The sequence below is a fragment of the Cataglyphis hispanica genome, chromosome 17 (assembly GCF_021464435.1).
Source record: "Cataglyphis hispanica isolate Lineage 1 chromosome 17, ULB_Chis1_1.0, whole genome shotgun sequence".
NCBI classification, from domain to species: domain Eukaryota; kingdom Metazoa; phylum Arthropoda; class Insecta; order Hymenoptera; family Formicidae; genus Cataglyphis; species Cataglyphis hispanica.
Window position 1 is genome coordinate 3,250,822 of NC_065970.1, and position 26,541 is coordinate 3,277,362.

General features: G+C 35.7%; 1 protein-coding gene across 4 annotated transcripts in view; it reads left to right on the forward strand.

Moving 5' to 3' along the window:
- Window positions 1–26,541, forward strand: part of LOC126855830 (four and a half LIM domains protein 2) — a 108,276-nt gene that overhangs the window by 24,717 nt on the left and 57,018 nt on the right. For 2 of the 4 annotated variants that reach the window (XM_050603815.1, XM_050603817.1), the window contains exon 2: window positions 13,382–13,467. The exons of 1 other annotated variant lie outside the window; for it this stretch is intronic. In XM_050603815.1, the coding sequence (XP_050459772.1) occupies window positions 13,382–13,467 (86 nt within the window). Of the gene's footprint in view, window positions 1–5,146; window positions 7,814–13,381; window positions 13,468–26,541 lie in introns of those variants that run through there. One more of the 4 variants, XM_050603812.1, reaches the window with a different exon arrangement.

The window sequence follows — 26,541 nt, forward strand, 5'->3', positions numbered from 1 at the left end:
TGTTTTTACGAGTATCCGGTGTAGTAATATCGATATCGGTAGCAATATACTTTTAAAATTATACTTTTTAATGAAATATATATCTTTATTGTATACAAGAAAACTTATCATAGGAAATATTGCTATTATTGTATATAAATATATAAATATCGTTAAAAATTTTTATTTAATTAATTAATTTTTTTATATCTACAAACAGAATAATTACGTATACATTATATATATATATATATATATATAATAACGTACGAAATAATAATAATAATAATGACAACAACTTCTCAATTCGATTGTCAGGTAGTTAATAACAGTTACATGAACAGATGGAGAATTTTACGATTTCGTGTAGGAGTCTCGCCGGATTTATTTTACCACGCGCGAATCCGTTCGAATAAAAATTCTCTTGACTCTCTGAGACCGCTTATTATTTACGTCATCTGTAAAACGACATTGAGACTCGAGTATTCCTTCTCAGCGCAATCTCGCCGCTTCTCTCTTTTTCGCTCTTTTCTATTCTCTTTAAGAATCGCGCCAGTGGATTGGCGCGGCTAGAAATTCACATCTGCGGCAATTAGAGGTGAACGAAGCGCAAAGCGGAACTTAATCGTGCGCATTCGCGGCGCCGGGACCCATTGAACAGCCAACATGCATACCTGGAAACGGTTCGTCCTCACCGGTTATGGATAACTGGCCCTTCTACCTCGCGATTGCGATCGTAAAGCTGCGAGCCAGCACTTTGAAATGTCCAGAATCAGAGCAGGAAGCAGTATTCGTTTCGATTACCTATCTTCTCGAGCAAACGAGAAGAATTCGATTGCGCTCTCAATCATTCGATCGATGGTACAGGCGATCGTTCGAAGATGACAGGAATTATATTCCTGAAAAGACAGATGAAAAATGAAAAATTAAATATTAAAGACGAGAGACTTTCAAAGACGTGCAAAACTATTTTTTCTTTTTTTTTTTCTTCATTTTAACGTGTTAAAATGAATATCGAAGAAGAAACTTCGTACAGGATAAGAAAGAGTGAATGGCAGTCGAGCGGTCACGGCTATTAGCACTTCATCTCGATGGAGTGCGCGATTTCTCGCGAATCGCCCCCGCGATGCTGGAAATACGCGATAATAAATAATTACGTCGACCCCCCCCAAGAAATTAATCGCGATAATTATCGCGGCGTGACATGCCAGAGCTTTTTTTTATTGTCAGTTGGCTCACGCCGACTGTTCGATATCGGTCACGTTCGTACGACGATCTAATGGATTACTCGACGAGGACGCCCGTCTCACGCAATTGATCAAGATATTATCATATCATTGTTGCGCATCTGATGTGCTCGAAACGGGGAGACGTGATATATGAAGCGCGAACCGATTGTCTGGCCTTATGCTCTGACGCAAGAGTGAAAGCTTATGGGACACGCGTGATTAATAACGAGCGGCTGGAAAAATCCGAGCAAGCAAAGAAACGCATCCGATCGCGAGCCATCAAGCCGCAATCAAGCTCTTAATCGCCGTAAACACTGCCCGCCGTGCGATATAAATTATTCCGCGATAGCTAATCATTGATATGCGCGAGCAACGATTCGGCTAATTTAGCGATTATCCACGCTGCAAGGGAGAGCGATGATATTTCCCTTTCCCCTTCTCTCTTGATGTGGCTTTCATTGTCTTCCGTATAACGGAAAGATCGTTGTGTGCCGTTTACGTGGAAATATCATGGATGGTTGCATCCCATTAATTTTATTATGTATAAAAATGCTATAAATAGTACTATATGCTTTTATTTATTATTATTATTATTATTGTAATTATGTTGTTGGAACGAAAGGATTATTTTTTGTGCATGATAATTCATGAAAAGAAAAATTCATACGGGACGTTGAACCAAGTCGAAAGACATGCGTGCATGTGTTGAGACTCGCAGCAATAAAATCTGCAGGTCGAGAAGCGATTAGGCGCGCACGGATGATTCGATTGTGAGAAGAAAGTATCTTTTTTTTTTTTTCTCTTATATATCGCGTGTTTTTGTGTCATGGATCAGCGTTTATTCGGCGATGATTCACGAGCCGGTTCGTCCTCTCATCGTCATTTCAGGAATACCTACGTTATATCTTTTGAAACTTTTTTTACTTTTTTGAAAAATAAATTTCTCCTAATGTCTCATTGCACATGCTAATTTTTGCGACGTTTTGAAAAATTTCTGTCAAACATAAACCTATTACTCATAGTTGGAAATCTTATTAATTATTTTGCTACGAAAATCTAGATATGTAAGATAATTTATATCATTATATTCCGCGCTCTTTTACATTTATATTATACGCATAATTTATACATATAATTCTATTCGAAATACACCGAGGACCGACGAGGTTTTTAAAACGGCCCTGCCGATGATCGGTGGTGGCTTCAACCTTCCATTTTCGGCATATCGCGAATCCGTGCCAGCGCAGGCAATTTCATCGAATCTCTCGTAACTTTCTGCGAGATAAGGGGAAAACAGTTTTACATACACGAGCTAAACCATATCATGCGGTTTCTCAGAGTGCATCCTCTTTCCACCTAAGTTTATCCTCCTCCATCCGGTTTTCTCTCCGGCGTCAGCCGGATTCTGTCGCCTGACTTTTCTCGACGCGAACATAAACACGCGTTAAGTAACGTTCTCGCGGGATATTAGCCTTTTTTTTTTGTTACACCAAGCCAGACCTATTAAGGTCTCATTAAGCCGCGGAGCACGGCCGACAGCGGCGTCTTTAGCGCCGACGACATTCCCGAAGTTTTTGCAAGGATATCCGCGAATGTCCGCCTCCGCCTGAATATTCCGAGTTTTATGCGCGAGCTGCGTTTCTACGCGCATGAGAAGAGTCATTTTACGATACGCTCGAGCGTTAAGGCTCTTGACTCGTTATGCGGTCATATCAATTTTCAGAAATTTATTAATTTCTAGATTTAATAGGAATTTTCTAAACTAATTTTTCGAACTTTGAAATTTGCTAAGCTTTGGCGTAATTTCAAGGAATTTTTTAGTTTCCTATCTTGATATCAGTTAATCATTGCAAATGAGAATCTAAAAGGGAAGCTTTAATGAGGTATAATCCGGACAAATTCGAACTTGTAGAATTTTATAATGTGAAGAGAAAAAATTTCAGATGATTTTTTTATTTTTTATTTTATTTTTTTTTTTTTTAATTTAGCTCTCCTTTCACGTCCAAAGTGTGTCATTAATTTCCGCGCGAATGCTCGACTATGTTTCGAAAGTAAAAGACGATGCTTCCGCTCTCGTTTTGTCATAAAAAAAAAAGTGTCGCCATTTACTTCGTGCTAGCTATTATAACGATCGTCCACAAAATTATCTTTCCGTCATTTGTCCCAATATTCTGTGACGAGTTCATCAATTAATATACACTCTTTGTGTGTATATCACATAATTTATCAAATCACTTCAAGCAACTTTGAAGAATTCGAAGAATTTTCTCTGAAATTAGCAAACATTTTTTGTTTTTTTTTTCGAAAACATAAATTTAAAGAGAGAATTTTTTTATTAATCCTTGATAAACTTTATCAAGAGGCTAATGAATTAGGATCAAGCTTACGTGCTTGACATATCTCACGATCGCCTAAAACATTGATGGTCCATCGGATTATGGGAAAATGGAGAGTCGTACTGTGCCTCATCTCGGGGAGGACCACAGGATACGTGGATAGAAGGCGAAGGAATCGGTGACGGTACGAAAGAGGACGAAAAGGGGGGACGACACGCAGCAAGAGGAAGGGAGAGAGGAGGGGGTGGAGAGAGAGGATACATCGAGGAAGGGGACAGCTCGCGGACGGCAGGAAGCGAGGGGGATATCGGCGGGATAGGGGCGGGAGAGCGGGAGGAACACGCTCTCCTCTGGTACACACTCTCGTGGTGACTCCGACCGGCAAAGTGCTCGCGTTCGTGAAAGTCCACAGACGACTTTCAGGGTCGTCTGCTCCGCGCGCTCGTCGTCGTCGTCGTCGTCGTCATTCTGTCCCGAAGCCGGCTGGCTTCTCGAGAAAGAGCCATCTCGAGAAAAGAGGTGGCCGACGCTCCTCGCACTCCTACGAGTTTCGGCGAGACGTGAGGATCCGCGACATCTTTTACTTCTCTCTCGAAGAAGGATTGAAGAAGAGAGAGAGAGAGAGAGAGAGAGAGAGTTACAAGATAATCTTGAGATCCGGGAGTTGTGTCTTTGCTTGACGAGACATCGCCGATAGTGAGGATTCCGCCGATGTTCGATCTGTCATCCAGTTGCGATTCTCATTCATGTTGTGTTTATTTATCTTGACGTGACATTTCTGACAGTGATCCAAAAAAAATATCAAATTGATTGTTGCAGAAATTGCAAAAATATAAATCGCTTTTATTTGGAGAAAGCGATTGGTTTTTAGATCTTTGAAGGATCTATGCAATTAGTCAGTACATTATTTGCTCGATCATTTCGTTAAGCAAGAAAAAAAAAATGAATCAGTGACTCATTTCTAAACTTAATCTATTGAAACACATCTGTTGCATTAGAACCCTTATTCATTCTCTTCTGCTGACGAAATCATCCTGTCCGTGTGTAAGAATTTTGGTGAAAAGATATACTTTAAGATGATACAATATTTTATGTTCTTCATTGATTTAGAGATGCTTCTCCAGTGTTGATTTTTTTTTTTATAAATCCCAGTGAAATTTAAGCAGTTTCAGTGCTCGTATACTGACGGCGATCGCGAGTTACGAATACATATGCGCGGTGGATAACGGAGGATCAGGGATCGATCGGGATCGACGGTAGCCGGTGGGCTGGTTCGATATATGCGAATAATAATAGGTTGGTGCTCGTACACTTAACCGTGCGTGTCTCAGCTCTCCTACGTTTCTCTTTCAAGCCTGAAGATATATCGCGAGAAGAAATAACGCTATCGTTCTCGTCGAAGAGAAAAATTAATTGGATTTTATATAAATTTTTTTTTTTCGACAAAAAAAAATTATCTTGCTTACGCAAAATTGTATATATCTTTTATTTGCTGCACAAAAATCAATATATCGAAAATTACTCGCATATACATATCGTATACATAGTACATTCACGAGCGATACATTTCGGCGAGATACAACAATCGTTGTCTTCAAAATTCCGTTCCTCGCAAAGATGACGTCCCGCTTGCGCGGTCCTTCGGCGGTAAAGGACACGCCAAGGACTGCCTCGTTCGCCAAGGACCATTTCCATCGAAGCGAACCGGAAGCGCACTCCGGCCGATCGTGCAAAAATGGCGGGCGCGGCAACCGTTATCACTTCGGTATGTCAAAACCGCATGATAGTAAGACGGAACGGAACGGACGGGAATACAACAAGGAAGAGATGGAAGACAATAACGCCGACTTGTTGTACAAAAAGAGCAAAGAACACTTTGGAGCCTGGAACATCAAGGACGACACAAGAAGATCGAGAAGACAGGATCTCGAGGACGCACAAGTGACGAATGGAAAGTACAGAAGAGACAGTTCAGAACCCGTGAGTGCGAAATTCTTGGATAAGACTCAAGATCGTTTGGAGTATCGGGATGAAGGATACGTAGGATCTTTACCAAGGGAGAATCGACAGAAAGGCGAGTCCGTCGAGCGAGAACTCAATGGCTCTCATAGATCGAGGAGGAAAGAACACTGGGAAGAAAGCGTTGAGACGAAGAATCGAGGGAAGATGTGCAAGATTAGCAGAAACAATGATAGCAATAATGACACTACGCCCGTCGACGAGAGGGATATCCTGCTTAAGGAGATCGAGAGTTTAGCCATTGATGGTAGTCAATCGCCGGATCGTAGGATCCAGGCGATGATCGAGCGATTGAAATCGCGAGAGGAGAATAAATTGCGGTCCAGAAGAGAGCAGAGAACTAAGGTGAGTCCCGATAAGGAAGTGTACGATAGGGCGAGAAGCGGCAGTAGGAGTGATCTACGATCGCCCATCATCGATCATTCGCCCGATAATCGATCTAAGGATCGAAGTAGGAAGCTGAAGGATGATCGCGAAGACGAACGCAGATCGAGCGAATATAAGCTACACGGAAAACATGATCGAGATGACTCGGTCCGATGCGATCGATCGACTGATCGAAGATCGAGGAGCATCGAGAGGCAGGACGAAGATCGCGAGCCTCGAGGAGATGACACTTTCCGAAAAAGAAGCGATACTTATAATACCGAAAGAAATTATCGAAGAAAATCGAAAGAAGACGAGGAGGCTCGATCGAGAGATAATTCGAAGAGGAGAAATTACACATACGAAGGTTCGCCGGAGGACTTTGACGTAAGGATACAGAGATACGACCGAGTTCTCGTTGAGCCACGAAGGGACCTGGACAGAAGCTCCCCCAGACGAAGTTCACCCAGAGAATTGAATTTAGTTAGGAAGGAATCTTTGAAGGAATTCGATCAAGAGCCGATAGTCAAGAAGAATTCTTTTAGAACGGAATCCAGAAGGGCGAGCAAAGATTCCGGCGAGTCTAGCTTAACTAGAAAAACATCGTTTAAGGATCAAGATGATGATATATACAAAAATCACGTTTCAAATAATCAACATGACACTTCTATCAAATACTTCGGCAAGGATCAAGAAGATTTATCTCACAAAAATTCCTTCAAAGACAAAAATATAGATGTAGATAGAAAAGGTATCTACAAAGTACAAGAGCTTGGCAGAACTTTTCTAAAAAGTCAGAACGATAATACGGAGAGAAAAATCTCTTCTCAAGAACACACAAGTGGTGTTAGTAGAATTATCCTCAAGAATTTTGATGATGATTCGAACAGGAATAATTCGTTTAAAAATATAAGCGAGGATTCTGAGAAGAAGAACGTATTTAAGGAAAAGAGCGTTGAGTTTGGCAAGATCTCTTACAAGGATGGCGAGAACCACTCAGAGAGAAAGAAGAATAGTTTCAAGGATGACGACGAGGAATTTGGGCAAACATCTTATCACGATTACGAGAACAATATCGATAGGAAAACCGCAAACGAACGCTACATCGAATTCGGCAAAATATCCTTCAAGACAGAAGATGACGAGTTACGTCCTTCAAATTCTTTCAAGGAAGAAGGTAATGAAGCAGTCGTTCGAACGAGTTCTTTCAAGGAACGCGACGCTTCCTCGAAGAGACGCGCGTTTTCGAGGAATAAAAGTCGCGAAGCGTTTGAAAGAAAATCAGAAAGACACTCAAAGCCATTGACACCACCAAAGAAGGACGATCCAGATGATAACGCCAAGGAATTAAAAAATTTTTCCCCAAAATCCTGGTACAAGAGCAACCGGATGTTCTCCGCCAGATATCTACGTAATCACAGTAAGCTGCGAAGTGCTCCGGAAGGGCGGCTCGACATCGACGTCTCGCCCGAGCGAGAATTTTCGAGTCTGCAAAATACGAGGACCGGCGCGATCGAGGCGTCCGCGAACGATCCTGAAGAGGATCGCTTCGAGATCCGCGACAGAATCGATTCGGGCGACGATGGATCCCCTCAAGTTTTCTCGTCTCGCGATCGTAACGGCGCCACGATTATCAGGATCCGATCGTCGGAGGATCCTGGTAGCGTAGCGGAGAGAGTTCGTCGCCGACGTCGTCCTGTCCAGGAGGTATGCGTGGCGAGGCGTAGGAGATACGACGACAATGACGAGGACAGCGATGAGGACGATGAGGAGGAGACTCGTCGGCGAAGGACTCGAAGGGACAGCGGAATCTTGCCGGGGAGAGGCGGCGGCGATGCCAACAGCACGACACCCTCGAGAACGATTTGGAACTATCGCGAAGGGGTATGGCACTTTCATGAGTCAATTGCGTTCGATCGGTCCTTTATGGTTCAGAGGCGCGAGGCAATTTTCATAAATCGCTGGAGGAGATGAGAGAGAGAGAGAGGGGGAGAGAGAGAGAAAGAGAATGATAGATGACAGTGGTTGAATTGAAAACGATAAACTCGAATCGCGAACGGCGTTTATTATCGAGAATAATTCCCGTGAAAGAAAGAGAGTTCGGCTCTCTCGTGCTTTCAAACTTCGCCGCAGGAACAATCGAAGCGATAGTCAAGGCGTTTATTTTCCGCCGTTCTTGGTATTTGATTTGGGCGAATTTGATTTAAGTTTGTGTGATGATAAATTGTGTGACGTCGCGTGTGATCGCTGTGAGAGTCATAATTCTCTTTGCCTTTATCTTGTATAGGAAACACATCAGTGATTGATCGATTAAAAGATGACAGGAATGACTTAAAACATATAATGAAAAATTATAAAATAACAATTAATAATTACTAATTTCTTTATAATTTACAATCGGGTAATAAAATATTGATATATTTTGGTGCATAAATATTGGAAAAAAAAGCAATATCAATTTTAATGAAATCTTATACATTTAGCTTATGAATTTGCATTTAAGTGATATGAGAACCACAGGGGAAAAATATTATATAATTAATTTCTCTTATTATCTTAAATAAATAGATTATGAAAATTACTTAACAGTACATATATTATTATTAGTTCTTAATAGCTAATAAGCATAATTATAGTTAGGAATTACCATTTAATATTACACTTGGGTATTATGTAGAATTTTAAGCATGCAAGTATTGTGGGAGTAAAAGAGAGAGAAAAGTTTGCTATTTATTTATAATTATATATAATGATTGGAAATTATAATCCTCTCGTTTTAAAAAAATACATTTACAGTACTTCAATCGATTGTCACAGAAGTAAGAATAAAAAATTCAGTAGTTATTTACCGGTGACAGTTATTGTATATCTAGTAGCGATTTTCTTGAAAGGAGAAAATATTCACAATTTTTTTTTGAAGCGATAAAATATACGTGAACTGGTTCGGTCGTTGTGTTGCGATTCGTACGCATCTCATTTGTTTGTTTATCGACGATTTTCCGCGATCGTTGGCAACCGAGGTTCGGCATTGTTACGCCTCGATCGAGTACGAGCGATCGAGTCGCCATGAAAATTTTGCGCAATATTGCACGGTCTCGTGCAATAAAATTGCAATTTGCCTGGAATCTGGCGATGGCCGTTTTACGGTCGAGAGAGCGCGGTACCTTAAAATTAAGTGGCCTCTGATTGGAGATGATAAGTTTCGTAATTTGCGTGAATATATAAACGCAACAGAAAATTGTACATAGCGGAATTTTATTAAAATTCTCCTAAATCATCGAACTCTTCAATTTTATTCTCCAACCCTTGCATGCAACGCGTTACATTTCACTCTTCTTCTAGAAAACACTCGTAAACTATAAATTGCAAAACGTAGCATAAAATACAGCGCTTTGTGTTAACTTTATTTGTACTTTACTTTTCGTTTTCATCTTCATTCATTTCAATTTTTATCTGCTCATTTTGCAAGTGTTTTATTAATTTGATTTTTTATTTATTTTTGCTCCAATATTATATTAATCTTTATTTTTGTTTTATAAATTGCAAATACGTGCCATGCAATTTGTAGCAATGATCTTTCAAGATTATGCAGGATAAATAAGCATAGACTGAATAAAACTTTATTGGCGCTCGAATAGCGTTCAAGTTTCTTAACAATGTTCGTAATCATTTCGGACTCATCCAGAACAAGCAATTTATAATTTCCATTTATCATCCACGCCTATTTACGTCCACGGAGCGCACAAATTACGCTTCACCGCGGTTCAATCCGATTAAGTGAAAGCTAAATACCGGTAGCCCAACCGCCACCGTTGCTAATCCTTTAAATGGTGATGACGTAATAACTCGTCAGGACTTCAATCCTAAAATTTCGTAAAATTAATTTTTCGTATCATACTATTGCATTATCAAGTAAATATACATTAATTATTGCATTATCAAGTAAATATATAATAATTATTATATATATATATATATATATATATCAATAATTTAATATGAAAAAAAATTAATTCATCAATATGATAACTTGCAAAGGATATAAATCAAAATCGAAGATTTGAAAAATAAGAAAAGAATTCTTCCTTATATTGTCATTTGGAGTAAACAAAATAAGAATTTTTTTATTTAAAATTCATGAATTTTTATTTAATATTTATTTATTATAAGATTTTATTTATTATAAGATTACAATATTTATTATTATAAGAAAATATTTATTTTTGCATTTTTTTGTATAAAAAAAAAAAAAGAAATAATTAAATATTTTGTGTAAAAAATTGAAAGAGATATATTAAATTTATTCAGCTATGACTGAGGAAATTGAAGTAGTCGATTCGATTACATAATTCGATTTCGTTTCGTTCGCTTCGAAGCATTTTCCAACGACAGGGAGTACTTATCAATTTGTCGTCGAGCTTGACGCGTGCACAGGTTTTCAACAGACTTTCGCAATCGCCTTGTCTATTGGCTAACGCGTCATGCAAATGTCAGCGAACCGCCTACGAGCTGTACGGCCAGTATCGCGCGTAGGACACGTCGTTACGGATAACATCTCTCCTTAAACAAGCCACCGCGTTAAAAATGCGGTCTTTGTCCGCGGGATAATCGAGTGATCGGGTCGTTAAGAAGAAAGATATATAGGTGTTTTTCGACTCGTTCTAATCAATCTTCTAAAAATAAATTTATGAATTTATAGATATGAATTATTGATTAAAAATATATATATATATATATTTTTAATCAATAATTAATATCTATAAATTCATAATACATATATTTTTAATCAATCAGCAAAAATAATATATAGCCATTGTAACTTACACACATATTTTTAAAAGGATATTTTGAATATTAAAGTAGAACGAATATTAAATCAGAATCTGAAGCACAATATATTACTCTTAAAAGACGTAACATATAAAAAATTAATTTTGCATATTTTTTATTTTTATCCATCCTATTTAAGGACGAAGATTAATATGATAGTTTGGTCGATACGAAAATTCTAAATGCAATGCAAACATGCTGGCGTCTTAACAGCGGCTGCGACCCGTTGAAATAGTGACCGAGAAGCGAAAGCTACAGCTGTTGAATCAAATCAAACTGCATTCTCGCTACAATTCTGTATCATTCATTTCCGACCGCAAATGATTAGAATAATTTTTCATGACATCCGCGGTATGTTAATTTTAACAAGTAATCTGTCTTCCTGAGCAACACTTGTAATCAAAAGCACTTCATTTCATCATTACAAGAGTTACTTTAGCGCATAAACTAAATGAAAGGAATTTTAATCCGCAGAAGAATAATTAATCAGAATCATACGTGAAACGTAAAGCAGGAACTTTCGAAATTTTCAACATAAAATTACATTGATAATGTCACTGTTTATTTTCAAACCCACTTTACACTTCTCTAAGGGATTTGAATAAAGTAATCAAACTGACATACTTGACATCGAAATCTTTCTTTTATAGACTCGAAGTAATTAAACACTCACGAGGAAAAAAGACCCTTCACCGCGAGATGAGTCAGTCAGGAAAAATATGTTAATAAGACAATGAAAGCGCCTGGCGCGCGCCGCTGCGGGCATCGTTATTTGGGATTGCTATATATAGGCAGATCTAGAGACATATTGGCGGCGATCGACACATTTTTCAACGCGCGTCTATTCGATATTTGGCGATGATGCCGGCAACGAGGGGCCCACGTGGGCGGACCGACCATGTATGCCGGCCGAAAGGTTCTTGAACGCATCCAACGCGCCTCGAGCTTTCTTCCTATTTAGCGCGACACAGCTTCCTTTTCTCCTCTCCGCTTGCAGACAAACCGGTGACTGTAAAACCGAGAGACGTTGGGATCGTTCGTACCCGGTTCGTTAGGATCGTTAGGATCCGGTTGGCGCGAAGTATTCAGACATATGGCGATTCTTTTCATAGTAGCGACTCTCGATCTTTCTTTAATCAACAGTCACATATTCCCTTAAATTATTTCCCATAGATTTTAGAATTTTTTATTTGAAACGTTTAATATCTTTTGCAAAGAAACAACAATTGTGCACGAAATATCTCATCCTTATAATAATGACATATGTAAAAATCTTTTTACGAATTTTCTATAATTAATATAGATTTATTTTATAAAAATTTACTTACTTTATAATATTTTTTCTTTAACGTAATCAAAATTTGTATAAAAGTCTAGTTAATGCTTCATGACATAATATTATTGTATATTCTACTTGCTGTTTATTTGAGAGAGAAGGAGACAGAGAAAGAGACAGAGAGAGAGAGAGAACACTTCTTTTTTTTATATGTACATATATATAATGTATTATGTATATATAAAATAAAATTGAATAAAATGGAAAGAAAATAAAAATTTGTTTTGATTGTTCATATTATACTTATGTGTGCATATAGATATACATATGTTGAGAGATTGTTTATATATATTATTTTGAAACGCGTGTTCGATCATTCAAGGTGTTGCTAACGTGTGTGCCACATCGACGTGTGCTCATTAGTAGTTCATCGTCCGTTCACGAACGAGATAAACATCGCGACATGTATCGTGACATAACGAGGCTCGCGCAATTAAAAACTTTTCCCAATTACACGTGGTTCATCGTTTCGCCGATGGGGGACCTTGTCCCCGTTCGCACATGCCAGCGAGCGTCATGTAGGTATGTACGAAACGTCGATGTACTTGCTCGTTGTTCCTCTTCGCCACGAGGAAAAAAGACTCGCGAATTACAATGTCACTGAGGTGTTAATATCCCGCTTTTGACACTCAATATTTGTCGCGCCAATATTCCCCTTTACAATTAGATATTAGCATAAAATTGCTTTAGCTATCAATAATTTGTGTGTGAGAAAGGATAAAAAAAAAAAAATTATAATATGACTAAACAATCCTGGAATATCTTTCTTTTTTCTCTTTTACATATTTTAAATGTATTATTGCAATAATATTCTTTCTTTTAATGTATTTAATACTATTTTTAGAAGACGTTGGTAATTTTATCGGCATTTGCATAATATCTTTTAATATTCCGGCTGAAAAATTAATTACTGCATATAAATTTGCGTCTTGATCTATGCTGAAGATAATTTTCAGTATCTATTATTATCGTTTTTTTGATCATTAACTGGTTTTAACTTTATGAAAGAAATTAATTTTAGGTAATTCTCGCGCACATTTATCATCATCTAGTCGATATGATTTCCTGTAGATTGCATGCCTCCTGTACATTAAGATTGTTAAAAAAATTTTAAACTATTCTGGATTGGACACGCTTAATTGACGAAGATTAAGTTTAAAGATCAAGAAATAGAAAAGAATCATGAAGAATTATTCGAAAAATAGATGTATTATTTTATTACTAAGTTTACTTATAGTTTATTGTTTATAATTGATAATTCATACTAACATTTACTTGCTTTTCAGGGCGTTCTCATCACAGACGTAGAAGAAGGTCAACCCTGTTTGCAGTGCGGAGAAAGATGTTCCGGATTTTCACCACACATTTGGAGGTGAGTCTTTATAACGAAATAAAAATAATTTAATACAATGTTAGAAAATTTACATCAAAATTTCATTTCTCGCCCTTTCGTACATAAACAAAACTGTACATCCTCAAAATATGCAATCATCAAGATTGTACTATTTTAAACGGAAATAAAAACTTCTGCGATAAGAGGCATTCCCATGTTATCATGAATGTACATAATTTTATTCGTCCACGATCGGAGAAGTGGAAACATAAGAGACGGACAGAAGCAATGTTGAAAAAATTGGCATGGATCGGATCGTGAAATTGGAATTGCCGAATCGCGCTGAAATTTAGTTAGGCTTCGGAGACTGTATCCATTATCCCGGCAGCGTAACTCAGCAGCGGTGAAATTACCGCTCGGCAATTACCCTCCGTGACTTACGGCCCAGCAATGCGGTAATAGCGAATTAATTGCCCGAGGGGCGGCGGCGGGGGGGAGGGGAGGGAAGAGAGGGGGAAGGCTACGGAGGACGGAGGCGAGGCCGCCTTCCTCAGCATCTCCTTGCTGCGAGGAGAAAGGCGGGCCCGTGTCGCGTCGTGTAGTGCATTTATGGCATGGAGATGGATTCACAGTTATATTCCGCCTAAGGAGATAGCATGAGGATCTTGCGGCAGAAGGATTGCGATTGGGAAATAATTGAGGTAAAAAGTACGATTAAATCTTCAGCATTGAAGATACAAATTCATGCTAAGATATGAATTCTATTTTATGACTAAAAATTATAAGGATCTTTCTTTAGTGTTTTAATACTTATTGTTAGTATTCACTTTAGTATTCTCTTGACAAAGTGAGATTCTAAGAATTTATAATCAGGATTGTTTATTACGGAAATTAATGTCACTCGAAGTGGAAGAAGAACGAATACACGCGTCCGGCCGAGAAGGCCGGTGTCGATTATAAAATCGATGACGAATCGTTGCCGTTATATCGTCGACATGTCGCTTCCAATGTTTATTGGAAATTAGTCTCGTTGAGGTGAGAAAAGAAACAACAGCCCCCGAATATAAGCGAGAAACACGGGCGCGATTATCTCCGCAGTCGTAATACGACGAAACGCGCGTTGTAAAAATAAATCGTTGACATTTACGGGCGACTCTTTCAGAGACGTCTATCTTCCCTCGCGTTTCGGCCTCGAATGATTAATATAACTGCCGATCGCTGTTAACTTATTGTTAGAATAAGCAAACCGTCTGCATGATTTCCTAGCTCTTATAAACCGTTCATGATTATTTATTCCGGTAAAATCGGCGCGATTCAAACTTCAAACATTTGCATCTCGAAGATTGCATTATATAAGCATAGAATAAATGCATTTACATGAATAATTGAAAAATATTGTTAAACAAAATTCAACTTCTTGTTAAGTAAAGAAGTATCATTATTTATATATATATATATATATATATATATATATATATATATATATAAAATGTGATATTTTTATTTACAATGATATGTATATATAATACTTATATATAATTATTTCTTAAGTATCAAAATTTTAATTTTTCGGATTTTATCAATTACATACAAAAAGAATCTATTATTTAGAAATTATTATAAACGAAATCATATATGATATATATTATCACGTATTTATTATATATATATTATAAAGCAGAAAAGGAAAAAGTATGCAATTATTGTTAACGATTTTTTTTTTCTTTTTTTTCTATCTTTGCTATTCTGTTATTGGATGAGAATATAAAAGGTAAGTAAGGAAATATATAAATAGGATAAAAATCTTTAGGAATATGTAAATGATTCATCGTCCTAAATCCTCAAAGATTTTACATCAATGGGTATCGGGAATAAAGTTACACATCGACAGAATTCTTTGCATGTATCTTGAGCTATCGTTTATTATATGGACATAAAATTACGAGTATCCTCTCTAGCGATCTGTGTTTGCAACGTAAAGTTTGATTGATTTACGATGGGTGTATCGAATCGAAATAAAACTGTTCTGATCTACACAGATCTAGTGTACGGCTCTGGTTCTGTGAGTTTTGAGTATCGATAATCGGCGCCTCGTTTCGTATATAACCATGAGCTGATATTTATAGATTTATGGCGTATCAAGCCCGATCGAATGCAAATGTGGCAGCTAATTCCACGACTCTGTCAAGACGTCGTAATTTAAAATGCGTTCTAGTGCGCGAGCGTATTTTATGCGTTGCAAGAAAATCTTTATTAAGACTAAGTGCTTTCAAAAAATTGATATATTAACATAAATATTTTATAAAATATTGTAAGATATATAATAAGTTATTTATTTAAATTATTATTATACAACTTATTATTCCATAAATTTATATCCAACACAGTCAATGATTAGAAACGATAAACTCTGAAGATCCTTTCAAAATCAAATATGTTTTTCAAATTTTTTTTACAAATTGCTATTGAAATATTTTCTAAAAAAAAAAACATTCAAAAAATTATGATATATAGCAGTGATAAACATAATCAGGTCCGCATAATTCAGTAAAAAGATTTGGAGTCGGTTCACGAGCAATCCGATCTTAAGCGAAGGAAATTTTTACGTCACGGTTTAATTTTTTTCATTCGTGTACGCTTACTTGATGTATTTTTTTTTTTCTTGATTGAACGCGTAGCAAAATTTTAAACATATCTTTCACGCACCTATCTCTATTTTCGCATCGCGTCAAAGGAACTGCGAGCCGAAAATTCTCGGCTCGGTTTATTTCGAACTCTTTTTCGTGCGATTGTCGGACGCAACGGGCAACTGACAGCGACCCGTGGAGCAGGCATTGGTGATGTGTTCTCTTTGAAAATTCGTAAATAATCATTCCTCAAAGTGATACAGGCATTTACATCGCCTATTTACAAGGCGTACCTAAATTTACTCATGGCTCCGATGGATTACGCAGCGAGCGATGATCTCGCGAACTATCTCGCGCTACTAATAAAAAGACGATTAATGCCACCGGAAATGAGAAATCGGAATACCTTCCTCATTTACGAATTTATCGCAATGCGTATATGGTTGCCGGATCGTTTACTAGCATCCGTCTTAAAGACTACGCACTTCATTTTCCTCGGCTCGAAAGTATTCGTAAATATATAATTTTTCCTATATAAGCACCGCAATAGCAAAATCAATATTGCAGCAATTTGCGCAATATTTAATATTTTATCACTCGCACACGCATACGTATATTAAAACGAAACATCATTCGTTTATAAAAATAAAAATATATATATATTTTTTTTTAAATTACCACATTTATAAATTATATACTTTGATACAAAAAAAAGTTTTCTTACATGCGATATTAGGATTGTTAATCAATCCAATGATAACATTTTTAATGTGTGAAAATAATATTAATAATTTTTATTTCGGCGTTACTTTTAGAATAAACGATTCACACACAACCATAGCACAATATGTCTCCGTACACTTTACGTAATAATCATACCATCTCGCAAACTGCGTGTACGCTCCTCGACATACATATACATGTATGTTTACCTCGCACGTGTGCGCGTGTGTATGTATGCGCGAAACGCGACGGCGAATCGTGAGTCACTCTCGTGCGGGGCCACGGCCCGCTCTCGCCTGCATCCGCGGTTCCTCTCGGCGCGAGATCACGGCGCGCACGTGCTCCGAGATACGGCGATATATGCGGCGGCGGTCCCAGTGCAGGGCCGATTGGCAGCGTTGGCGCGTTGGCACACGACCGCGTTCCGGATTATTCGTATATACTCGGGTTATACGGATCGACGACACGCTTCCTCGGCACCTGTCGCGGAGCTGTCGCGACGCACCGCGAGATATATTCCTCCTCCTCCTCCTCCTCCGCACCCGGCGTTCCGATCGCGCTTGCTCCAAATTCCCGCCCGATCGAGTCCGCCGTTGTCGAGGATCGGCCGGCTAGCTTGGCTGGCTTTGCTTTCCGAAACTACGACCGTCTGTCTTTTCGCGAGTGCGAACGATATGTGTCTTTCTCTCTCTCTCTCTCTCTCTTTCTCTCTCGACATGAACGATTCGTTTCGTTGCGATGGAAATTAAACGAGGCTTTGGAGTGAATAAAAAATGGAAGTTTGATTTTACGGATTTAGGTGTGAAGTGAACGAGGACATATTAAAATCGGAATTATAATATATCGAAAGGGAAAATTGTGTGCAGTGATTCATGAGTGATTGTCAAACGATTCGAGGTATGAGGTGGATATCTTTTTATTGGAAAAATTGTGTAAAGAAATGTGCAAAATAATTCGCGTTTAGTGAGAGAAAGATAAATATTTATTACTGTTATTGTTGTTTTGATCAATAAGTGAAACATTTTCCAATATTTGTGAAATTTTCATTCGTTTCTTATTAAACTTGATTTGTCACACCCAATAGAGAATAGAAAAATTACAATTATTTCAATAACAATAATTTATAAATGTTATAATAATCTTCTCTTTGTATGTGTCAGTGTATATGTGCGTGTGTATCGTAGAGGTGCATATTAATGAAATTCATATTTAACACATGAAAGATAATTTATCTTTCCTATTACAAAAATGTAATTTCTATCTCCCGATATATTTTTTTCTCTTTCTTTATCTCTCTTGTAAGTGTTGCAAAATTAATTGTTGATATCGCATAAAAAAATGAAACTTTCGAACAAAGAGATAAATCGAAAGATAGCAATGTTCCAGAGTGTTGCCGCGTGTGCGGATTCAATTCTATTACGCGTAAAACGCAACAGGTGAGATCAGCTGGCGACGCAGTCGTCACTATCGTCTTACGTTTAGTGAACTTTTAATCTGTCAAATGTCAAAAGTGACACACGTGAGTATACAATTTAACACGAGAGTATACAACTTAACAGATGCGTGCTTTATAGAAATCTCTCTCTCTCTCTCTCTCTCTCTCTCTCTTTCTCTGAATTTTATCAATTGAAAGATAGAGGATATCGTGACGCATTCATAATATATTTCAATATTGGAAAATCCTTTTCTATGGATGACAAGACTTAAAAAAATATCAAAATTAAAAATAAAGAAATAGAAATACAAAGGAAAACGTAATCGGAAAACAAAGAAGGGATTGTAGGATGTCTAATAAATGATGATAACGTTGATAATTGAGTGTGTATTGAGTACTGTTGTCTACTAAAATGATCTCATTACATACAATCTTGGAATTCATCGATAAGATATTACATACCTGTAGGCATTATATCATTGTTAGTTTTTGCAAATATATCAACATGTTTTTGGAAACTAATGACAGCGTAAGGGTTCATATTCAAAATCATTTTTCTTGCAATCAATCACAAGATACATTCTATTTTATTCTTACTTGGGTTCTTACGAGGAATTTCTTCTCAAAATTAGCCAAAATTTGCAAAAACAAATGAGACTATAAAAATTCGAAAGAAAAAAATAATCTCGCATCGATCAACATACTTGAAAAGTCTGTCCCAGCTTTTTACTCTCTTCATCTCTGCTTGGGTCCTTTCGTATGTGTGTATGTGTGTGTGTGCGTGCGTGTTAATATAACACGCCTCGCCGAGCAATCTTTGAATCCGCTATTATCTACGTTAACTCAACCGCGTACCGTTAAGATCCATTTGCTCGCATGCCTGTTCCTTTCGGGAAAAGTGCGGACTCAATGCGCTTTTATGTCAGCGACTTTTCATGCGAAACCAAATGGATTAATTAAAAGGAGGAGGGGGGAGGGGGAGGGGATTTAATGGAATTCGTGCTAATATTTTTCAACGTGTTCTTTCAAATTCATTAATTTAAGTTCTTAAAATTGGCAATACATTCTAAAATACTTCATATAGATTGCATTAAATTTTTTATATGAATACGAAACAATTTAAAAAAAAATTACATTGCAAAAGACAAACGTTTCTCGTTGAATTAATTAATTTCTCGTCTAAAATTTTTCATAGAGCGTTTAATTAATTTATAATAAAAAAAATTTTTTTTAACTTAAATGTACTTATACTTGTGTTGCTTATAAAAAAAAATAATAATAATTTTTTTGATGTGTTGTAAGCATAATATTATGTTTTCTATACTTTTACAAACATCGCGCACATTTTGAGAGATAAATGGATTTGCATTGACTTTACTTTGCCTTCGTCAATATTGTATATACAATTTTGAACATGAGATGTTATGCTGCTGCCTCCATAACGAGCAGCGGGATGCAAGCGGACGTTTCTTTGCGTTCCGCGCGATTTAAAAGGCGAGAGAGAGAGAGAGAGAGAGCATCTCTCGTTTGGCGCACATGTGTGTGCGTCTCTCTCTCTCTCGCTCTCTCGATCCCTCTCGTGCTATTCTTAAATCCGGCCACCTATCGCGTTTTTAAACGCACTAAACGCTGATTTACGATACCTCACCTTCTCTTCCGAAGGCGCGATAAAAGACTATTCTTGGTCTTGGACCAATAATGACGTTCCCGCACACTTCGCCGAAACTTACGGCTAAGTGCGGTGAAGACTGATTTGTATTTTCATCTCGCGTCTAAGGACGTATGATAATACAATGCAGAGAAATTTTTTCAGAAATAGTCTGTTATTGAATGTCTGTTTTCTGCAAATTCGCAGATTTTTCACGACATTTCGCGACATTGTCTCGAGAAACAAGTGGCACAAGTGCTACTCGTCCAAGTATTTAATAATTGCACGCTGGAATTATTACACGGCAATCACACGCGCAGGTGTGCTGTGTGGGTCTCCGGATACCGTTCACCCACGCGACGTGCAGTGAGATCACCTTTATACTTTAACTCCTTAGTCATGGCCGCGTCGGTCTGTCGTATCGTGGTGCGAAAAATAATGCTTTTGCGAAATGGACCCGCAGGATTCACCTACGAAAATGTACCCCCACGCACTCTGACATCACTCTGACGCTTTCGTTGGGCGGTGTCTCCCGTAAGTGTCATATATATATATTACACGCAATTACATATAGGATATTTTTCAATATTCGAATTAGATTGAAAAATTATTTTTTTCAGTAAAAATTTGATTTTTTGTTGCAAAAGAATCGTGTTATCATCACGATATGTAAGAGATATATAATTAAGCAGAGGAAATTATTAATATGGCGGGAGGAAATCAAGCAAGAAAAATCAGCAGTAATAAATAAATAAAGTTTCATATATGTATATAATTTATTAAAATTAGATAATAATTAAAAAATAATAATATAATCAGTTTAAAAAAGATATATCATTTCATATGATAATTCGTTGATACCTATGTTTCGCAAATGTTATTATTTAAAGTAAACGGAAAAAAATCACGCGAAAACGGTGGACAAATTTTTCCGATTCGGTCACTTTAGATTTGTCTTCACGTCGTCATTATGTGAGACGTTTTAATTTAACAACGCAACGTGACACGCAATGGACGAATCACGAAAAAGTTTAAGGATGTTGACCCCATCTGTTTCGATATCATTTTTTTTTTTTTTGCTTCCACAAATAATTAATGACACAGACATAAAAATGTGTCTCTCTCTCTCTCTCGCACGTTCTTGATTGTTTTTCGAAAATTACAAAAATTGAATATCATGATACTAATTGCTTTCGAGACTATATTGGGGTAGCTATATCGGTGTTAATTCGAGGATGGAATAACGATTAAAAGCATCGTCGTCGGGGATTTACGAACAATCTGGGCGCGGCTGATTGTAATCCCACAGGCCGGTTCTTGGCCCGTGTAATTTGAGAGCTTCAGGGAAAGGGTAGGCAGTGACATTTCTGGTAAATATCGTGTTCACCACATTACTGGCCGCTGAAAAGGCCAGTAGAAAAGGGGTTGAGTCGTTTAACGACGAAACTATAAGCATTTGCCAAACAAACCGGAACATGAGAGACCTTTCCAAGGCTCGCGCGGCATTTTCACGCCACGTAAGAAATATATTCTTTCGAATATTCATGCGTGCAAATTATTCCTCTTATCGCTCGCAATCAAAAGAAATAATGCGTATTTCTCTACTTGTATGAAAAGTAGTATAAAGGAGTGTACTTACCAAAGCTCGTATCTAATCCGCCGGTTCAGATGCAGCATCAATGAAACTCGTGGGAATTTCGTAGAATCACGAATAAATATTGCCGACCCGATTCAGCAATTTAGACGGAAATTCTATGTAGGGTATAATTAAATTTTATGATATTTAATTCACATATATTCTGGTTGATCTTTTTTTTTTTAACTGACTTCTCTTTAATGAAAATATTAATATTTTTCGTAAATTGAGTTTCGCGAAAGTAAAACAGATAACAGAATTTCGTGTTTCTTTTTTTAATTGTAAAAAAGTTAAATTTTATATATTTTAATTTTATTCTTTACATGTATATATGTGAAATTTTATTATATCATTATACTTAATCATAAAAACGAAGAAGTCATTAAAAAAAAAAAAATAAAAAACAATTTCCGAGCGTTTAATTTGTGACCAGTTTTATAGATTAGGCGGTGCGTCAATAAATTAAATTTTATTATACTTTTATGCTTTAAAAAATCGTAAAAATCGTGAAAACCTGTAAAATCCATGACGCACTTGATAAAATATTAACATCGACGATATTATCGCTTATCACTCGCTTGACGAAAAAATCGCGCGCAATACATACCGTTACAGTATCTTACCCTCCCGTTTATCAATCGTTTGATGATATAATCAGCCGATCGCTGGCGCGCGATTTCCGAGAACTATTTCTGGAGATCACGACACGACGAGCCTGCTCATTTATTGCGTCTAATACTCGGCGTTAATAGCCTCGTCACGAATACCGAGTGAGCCGCGCGTCGTGTAATAGAGACATAATCGACTTAACTTTATACTCGGCTTGCTCGGCTCGATCGCCTCTTAATATCGCCGCGGATCCGAAATAATCGCCGCGGATCTTTGATCCTCGCGCGCGATTATATTTACGATTTTCCTCACGACTGTTCCTGCCGGCAAAATTGCATCGTATATCGAATTTAGATTGTGGCACACGCGCACGTCACGCAGAAACAGTCTCGCCGAATGGCAACTTGGGAATGTGGAATAAACAAAGTAATTTCTTAACTTTCGAGAGATGTCCGATATGGACATGGATAGATATTGGACGACAATAACTTTTGGCAATTTATTTATTTATTCATTAATACTGAACGGGAAGAGAAATTCCTTTGGTATACAGAATATATGAGTACAAAAGTAAAATAAAATAAAAAGAAGAAAGAGAGAAGAAAAAAGAAAAAAATAGAAAAATAGAAAAAACAACAAAATAGAAAAATAGAAAAAAAACAATAAAAAAGAATAAAAACAATAAAAAAGAATAAAAACAACAAAAAGAAAAAGAAAAAATAAATATAACAGAGAAAAAAGGAGAAAAAGAAAATCACAATTAATAAAGATATTGTAACAAAGCATCTAAATGAATTGAGTGCAAGGTGAAAAAAAATCAATACGGTCCGAAAATTCGTTGGCAAGTATGCAAAGGGGATTTAATGGTTTGTACCGTATGAAGTACGATGTTGCTCAAGGTAAAACAAAGAGCTGTATCAATGCTGTGGCAATGACTGTTGCTTCAAACAGTGATGATCCATAGATGCTCCGTGTGTGAATGACATAAAAGCATAATAAAATTAAATAGAATAAAAAAGATTAAAAAAAAATAAGCTTTTTTATTACTTGGGAGATTTTACAAGTATATGGCTGCAGCTTTAAAAAATAAATATCGAGGAAATATATCGTCCTAAAAGCAAATCTGTCCAATATCGGATTTAAAAAATATATATATTTTTTTTTTATGCAACTATTTTATAATGATATCTATACACGTATATAATGTGCATTCTTGAATAAAAAAAAAATCAGAAGTAAATTTTTCGAGAAAATACATAGGAATTATCGGCGTTACATCAAGTCATTGAATCCACATCAACAAATAAAATATTTATTTTCTCTTCCTCTTTCCGTAGATATACTTTTCTTATACATAATAATTCAAATTTAACATATATATATATATATATATATATATATATATATATATATATATATAAGGAAACTAAATTATAAGTATATTTTTCATTAAAAAAGAAATTTTGTACAATTATAAAATTAAATATATATACTCGTGCAATGACGAGAATACGTTGACCTCGCCGATCACACGATTATTTCGAGGCCTCGCCGTTACTTGCTTTGATACAAAGTGCACATTTTCACTGTATCGCATTATGTACTTCATCGTGCTGGTATCCAGCGCGTAGACACGCGATACGCTGTGCGTTGTGTATGCGTGTTTGCCTGGCCAAGTGCACACGCATAATCACGTCGTCGTCGCCCCTCGCTTCGTTGCCATCATACGGGAATGTTATGCGTGGGTGAGTGAAGCATGGAGTTTAGAATTTCCTGTAAAAAAACGTATCGTCCTCAGTTTATAAGAAGCATTGCCACGTGTTTTTCACTTAAGCTGTGAAATATCATAAAAATTTATTGCAAAACAACTTTACTTCTTTTCACAACGTACGCGTTACTTATATGATCCCTATTTGATCAAATCGTTCAATCATCTTTATACAAATAAATGGAGATAAAGTGAATTTTTATATAATATTAAAGAATTATACATTAAGGCTGCATTCGGGAAGCACGCTTACACAAAATACTAAAAGCGTTAATATTATATACGTTTTGTCTTTGTTATTTACTGAAAATTGAACAGAGCACACTCATAGCGTTAAAAGTGCATCCCGAACGCATCCCAAATCGCAAAGAAATACCAATATTAATTCGATATTATAACTGATATTTTATAAGTATTATATATTATATTATATAAGTATTATATAAGTTTATTATAAGTATTATATATAAGTATTATATAAGTTTATTATAAATATTATATAAGTTTATTATAAGTATTATATATTATATTATAAGTATTATATAAGTATTATATAAGTTTATTATAAGTATTATCTATGTATAAGTATTATATATAAATATAAGTATTATATATAAGTATTATATAAGTTTATATATAAGTATTATATAAGTATTATATATAAGTATTATATAAGTTTATATATAAGTATTATATAAGTATTATATATAAGTATTGTATAAGTTTATTATAAATATTATATAAGTATTATATAAGTTTATTATAAATATTATATAAGTTTATTATAAGTATTATATATATATTATATTATAAGTATTATATAAGTATTATATAAGTTTATTATAAGTATTATCTATGTATAAGTATTATATATAAGTATAAGTATTATATATAAGTATTATATAAGTTTATATATAAGTATTATATAAGTATTATATATAAGTATTGTATAAGTTTATTATAAGTATTATCTATGTATAAGTATTATATATAAGTATAAGTATTATATATAAGTATTATATAAGTTTATATATAAGTATTATATAAGTATTATATATAAGTATTGTATAAGTTTATTATAAATATTATATAAGTATTATATAAGTTTATTATAAATTTTACCGATATTATAAGTATTATAAACCTATTATTTGATGTTTATAATTTGTACAACGATCATTTAAAAAATGAATTGCAAAAACAATTAATTTTTAAATAGTAATTTTTGCTATATTGTAAATGAGAAAAGAAAATAAATTGACGTTTATAAAAATTCAATTTTTGAAGTTTTTATTTGAATTATCTCTTTTACCTATTATATTCCCAATATATTAGAATTTAAATTTGTGTAATTTAAAATTCCATAATTAAAATTCTATAAATTCTCAGAATTTTTGGAAATTTTAAATTATGCAACTTCTTTATTATTTATATTCTCCTGATACTTTTGCGGATTTTGAAGTTCCAAATTTTCGTACTTTTTAAAATTTGGGTTGTGCCACCTCCTTGCTGATTATGTTCTCTTGATACGCTACCTCTTTGCTGATCATGTTCTCCTGATACTTTTGCGGATTTCAAAGCTTCAAATTTTCGCGCTTTTCAAAATTTTAGTTTGTGCCACCTCCTTGCTGTTATGTTCTCCTGATACGCCACCTCTTTGCTGATCATGTTCTCCTGATACTTTTGCGGATTTCAAAGCTTCAAATTTTCGCGCTTTTCAAAATTTTAGTTTGTGCCACCTCCTTGCTATTATGTTCTCCTGATACGCCACCTCTTTGCTGATCATGTTCTCCTGATACTTTTGCGGATTTCAAAGCTTCAAATTTTCGCGCTTTTCAAAATTTTAATTTGTGCCACCTCCTTGCTGTTATGTTCTCCTGATGCGCCACCTCTTTGCTGATCATGTTCTCCTGATACTTTTGCAGATTTCGAAGCATCAAATTTTCGCGCTTTTTAAAATTTTAATTTGTGCCACCTCTTTGCTGATTATGTTCTCCTGATACGCCACCTCTTTAGTGATCATGTTCTCCTGATACTTTTGCGGATTTCAAAGCTTCAAATTTTCGCGCTTTTTAAAATTTTAGTTTGTGCCACCTCTTTGCTGATTATGTTCTCCTGATACGCCACCTCTTTGCTGATCATGTTCTCCTGATACTTTTGCGGATTTCGAAGCTTCAAATTTTTGCGCTTTTTAAAATTTTATTTATGCTACCTCCTTGCTGATTATGTTCTCCTGACTTTTGCGAATTTCGAAGCTTCAATTTTTCTATTTTTAATGCTATCTTTTCGCTGATTTAATTAAAAAAGAGATATGTGGGAAATGGATGTGTGAGAATTGATGGGTATGTTCAATCAGAAGACATATGCGTTTTGTATTATTAATGCAGTTTATTCAATTTTTTTCAAAATTACAAAATTACAAAATTACAAAATATATTTTACAAAGTATTATCGATTCTGTTATAAATAATATACATAACTCTTTTACATTTTGCGCTTTTTATCGATGTTTCATAAAATAATAAAAAGAAAAAAAGAAATTAATTAATGTATTGTCTAAGACAGAAAGTACATTAATCTAAGATCTTTTTAGAAAGTACATTAACCTATTCGATATCGCAATATATATAAAATAAAGACATTGTCGTTACGTAATACGCATTAAAA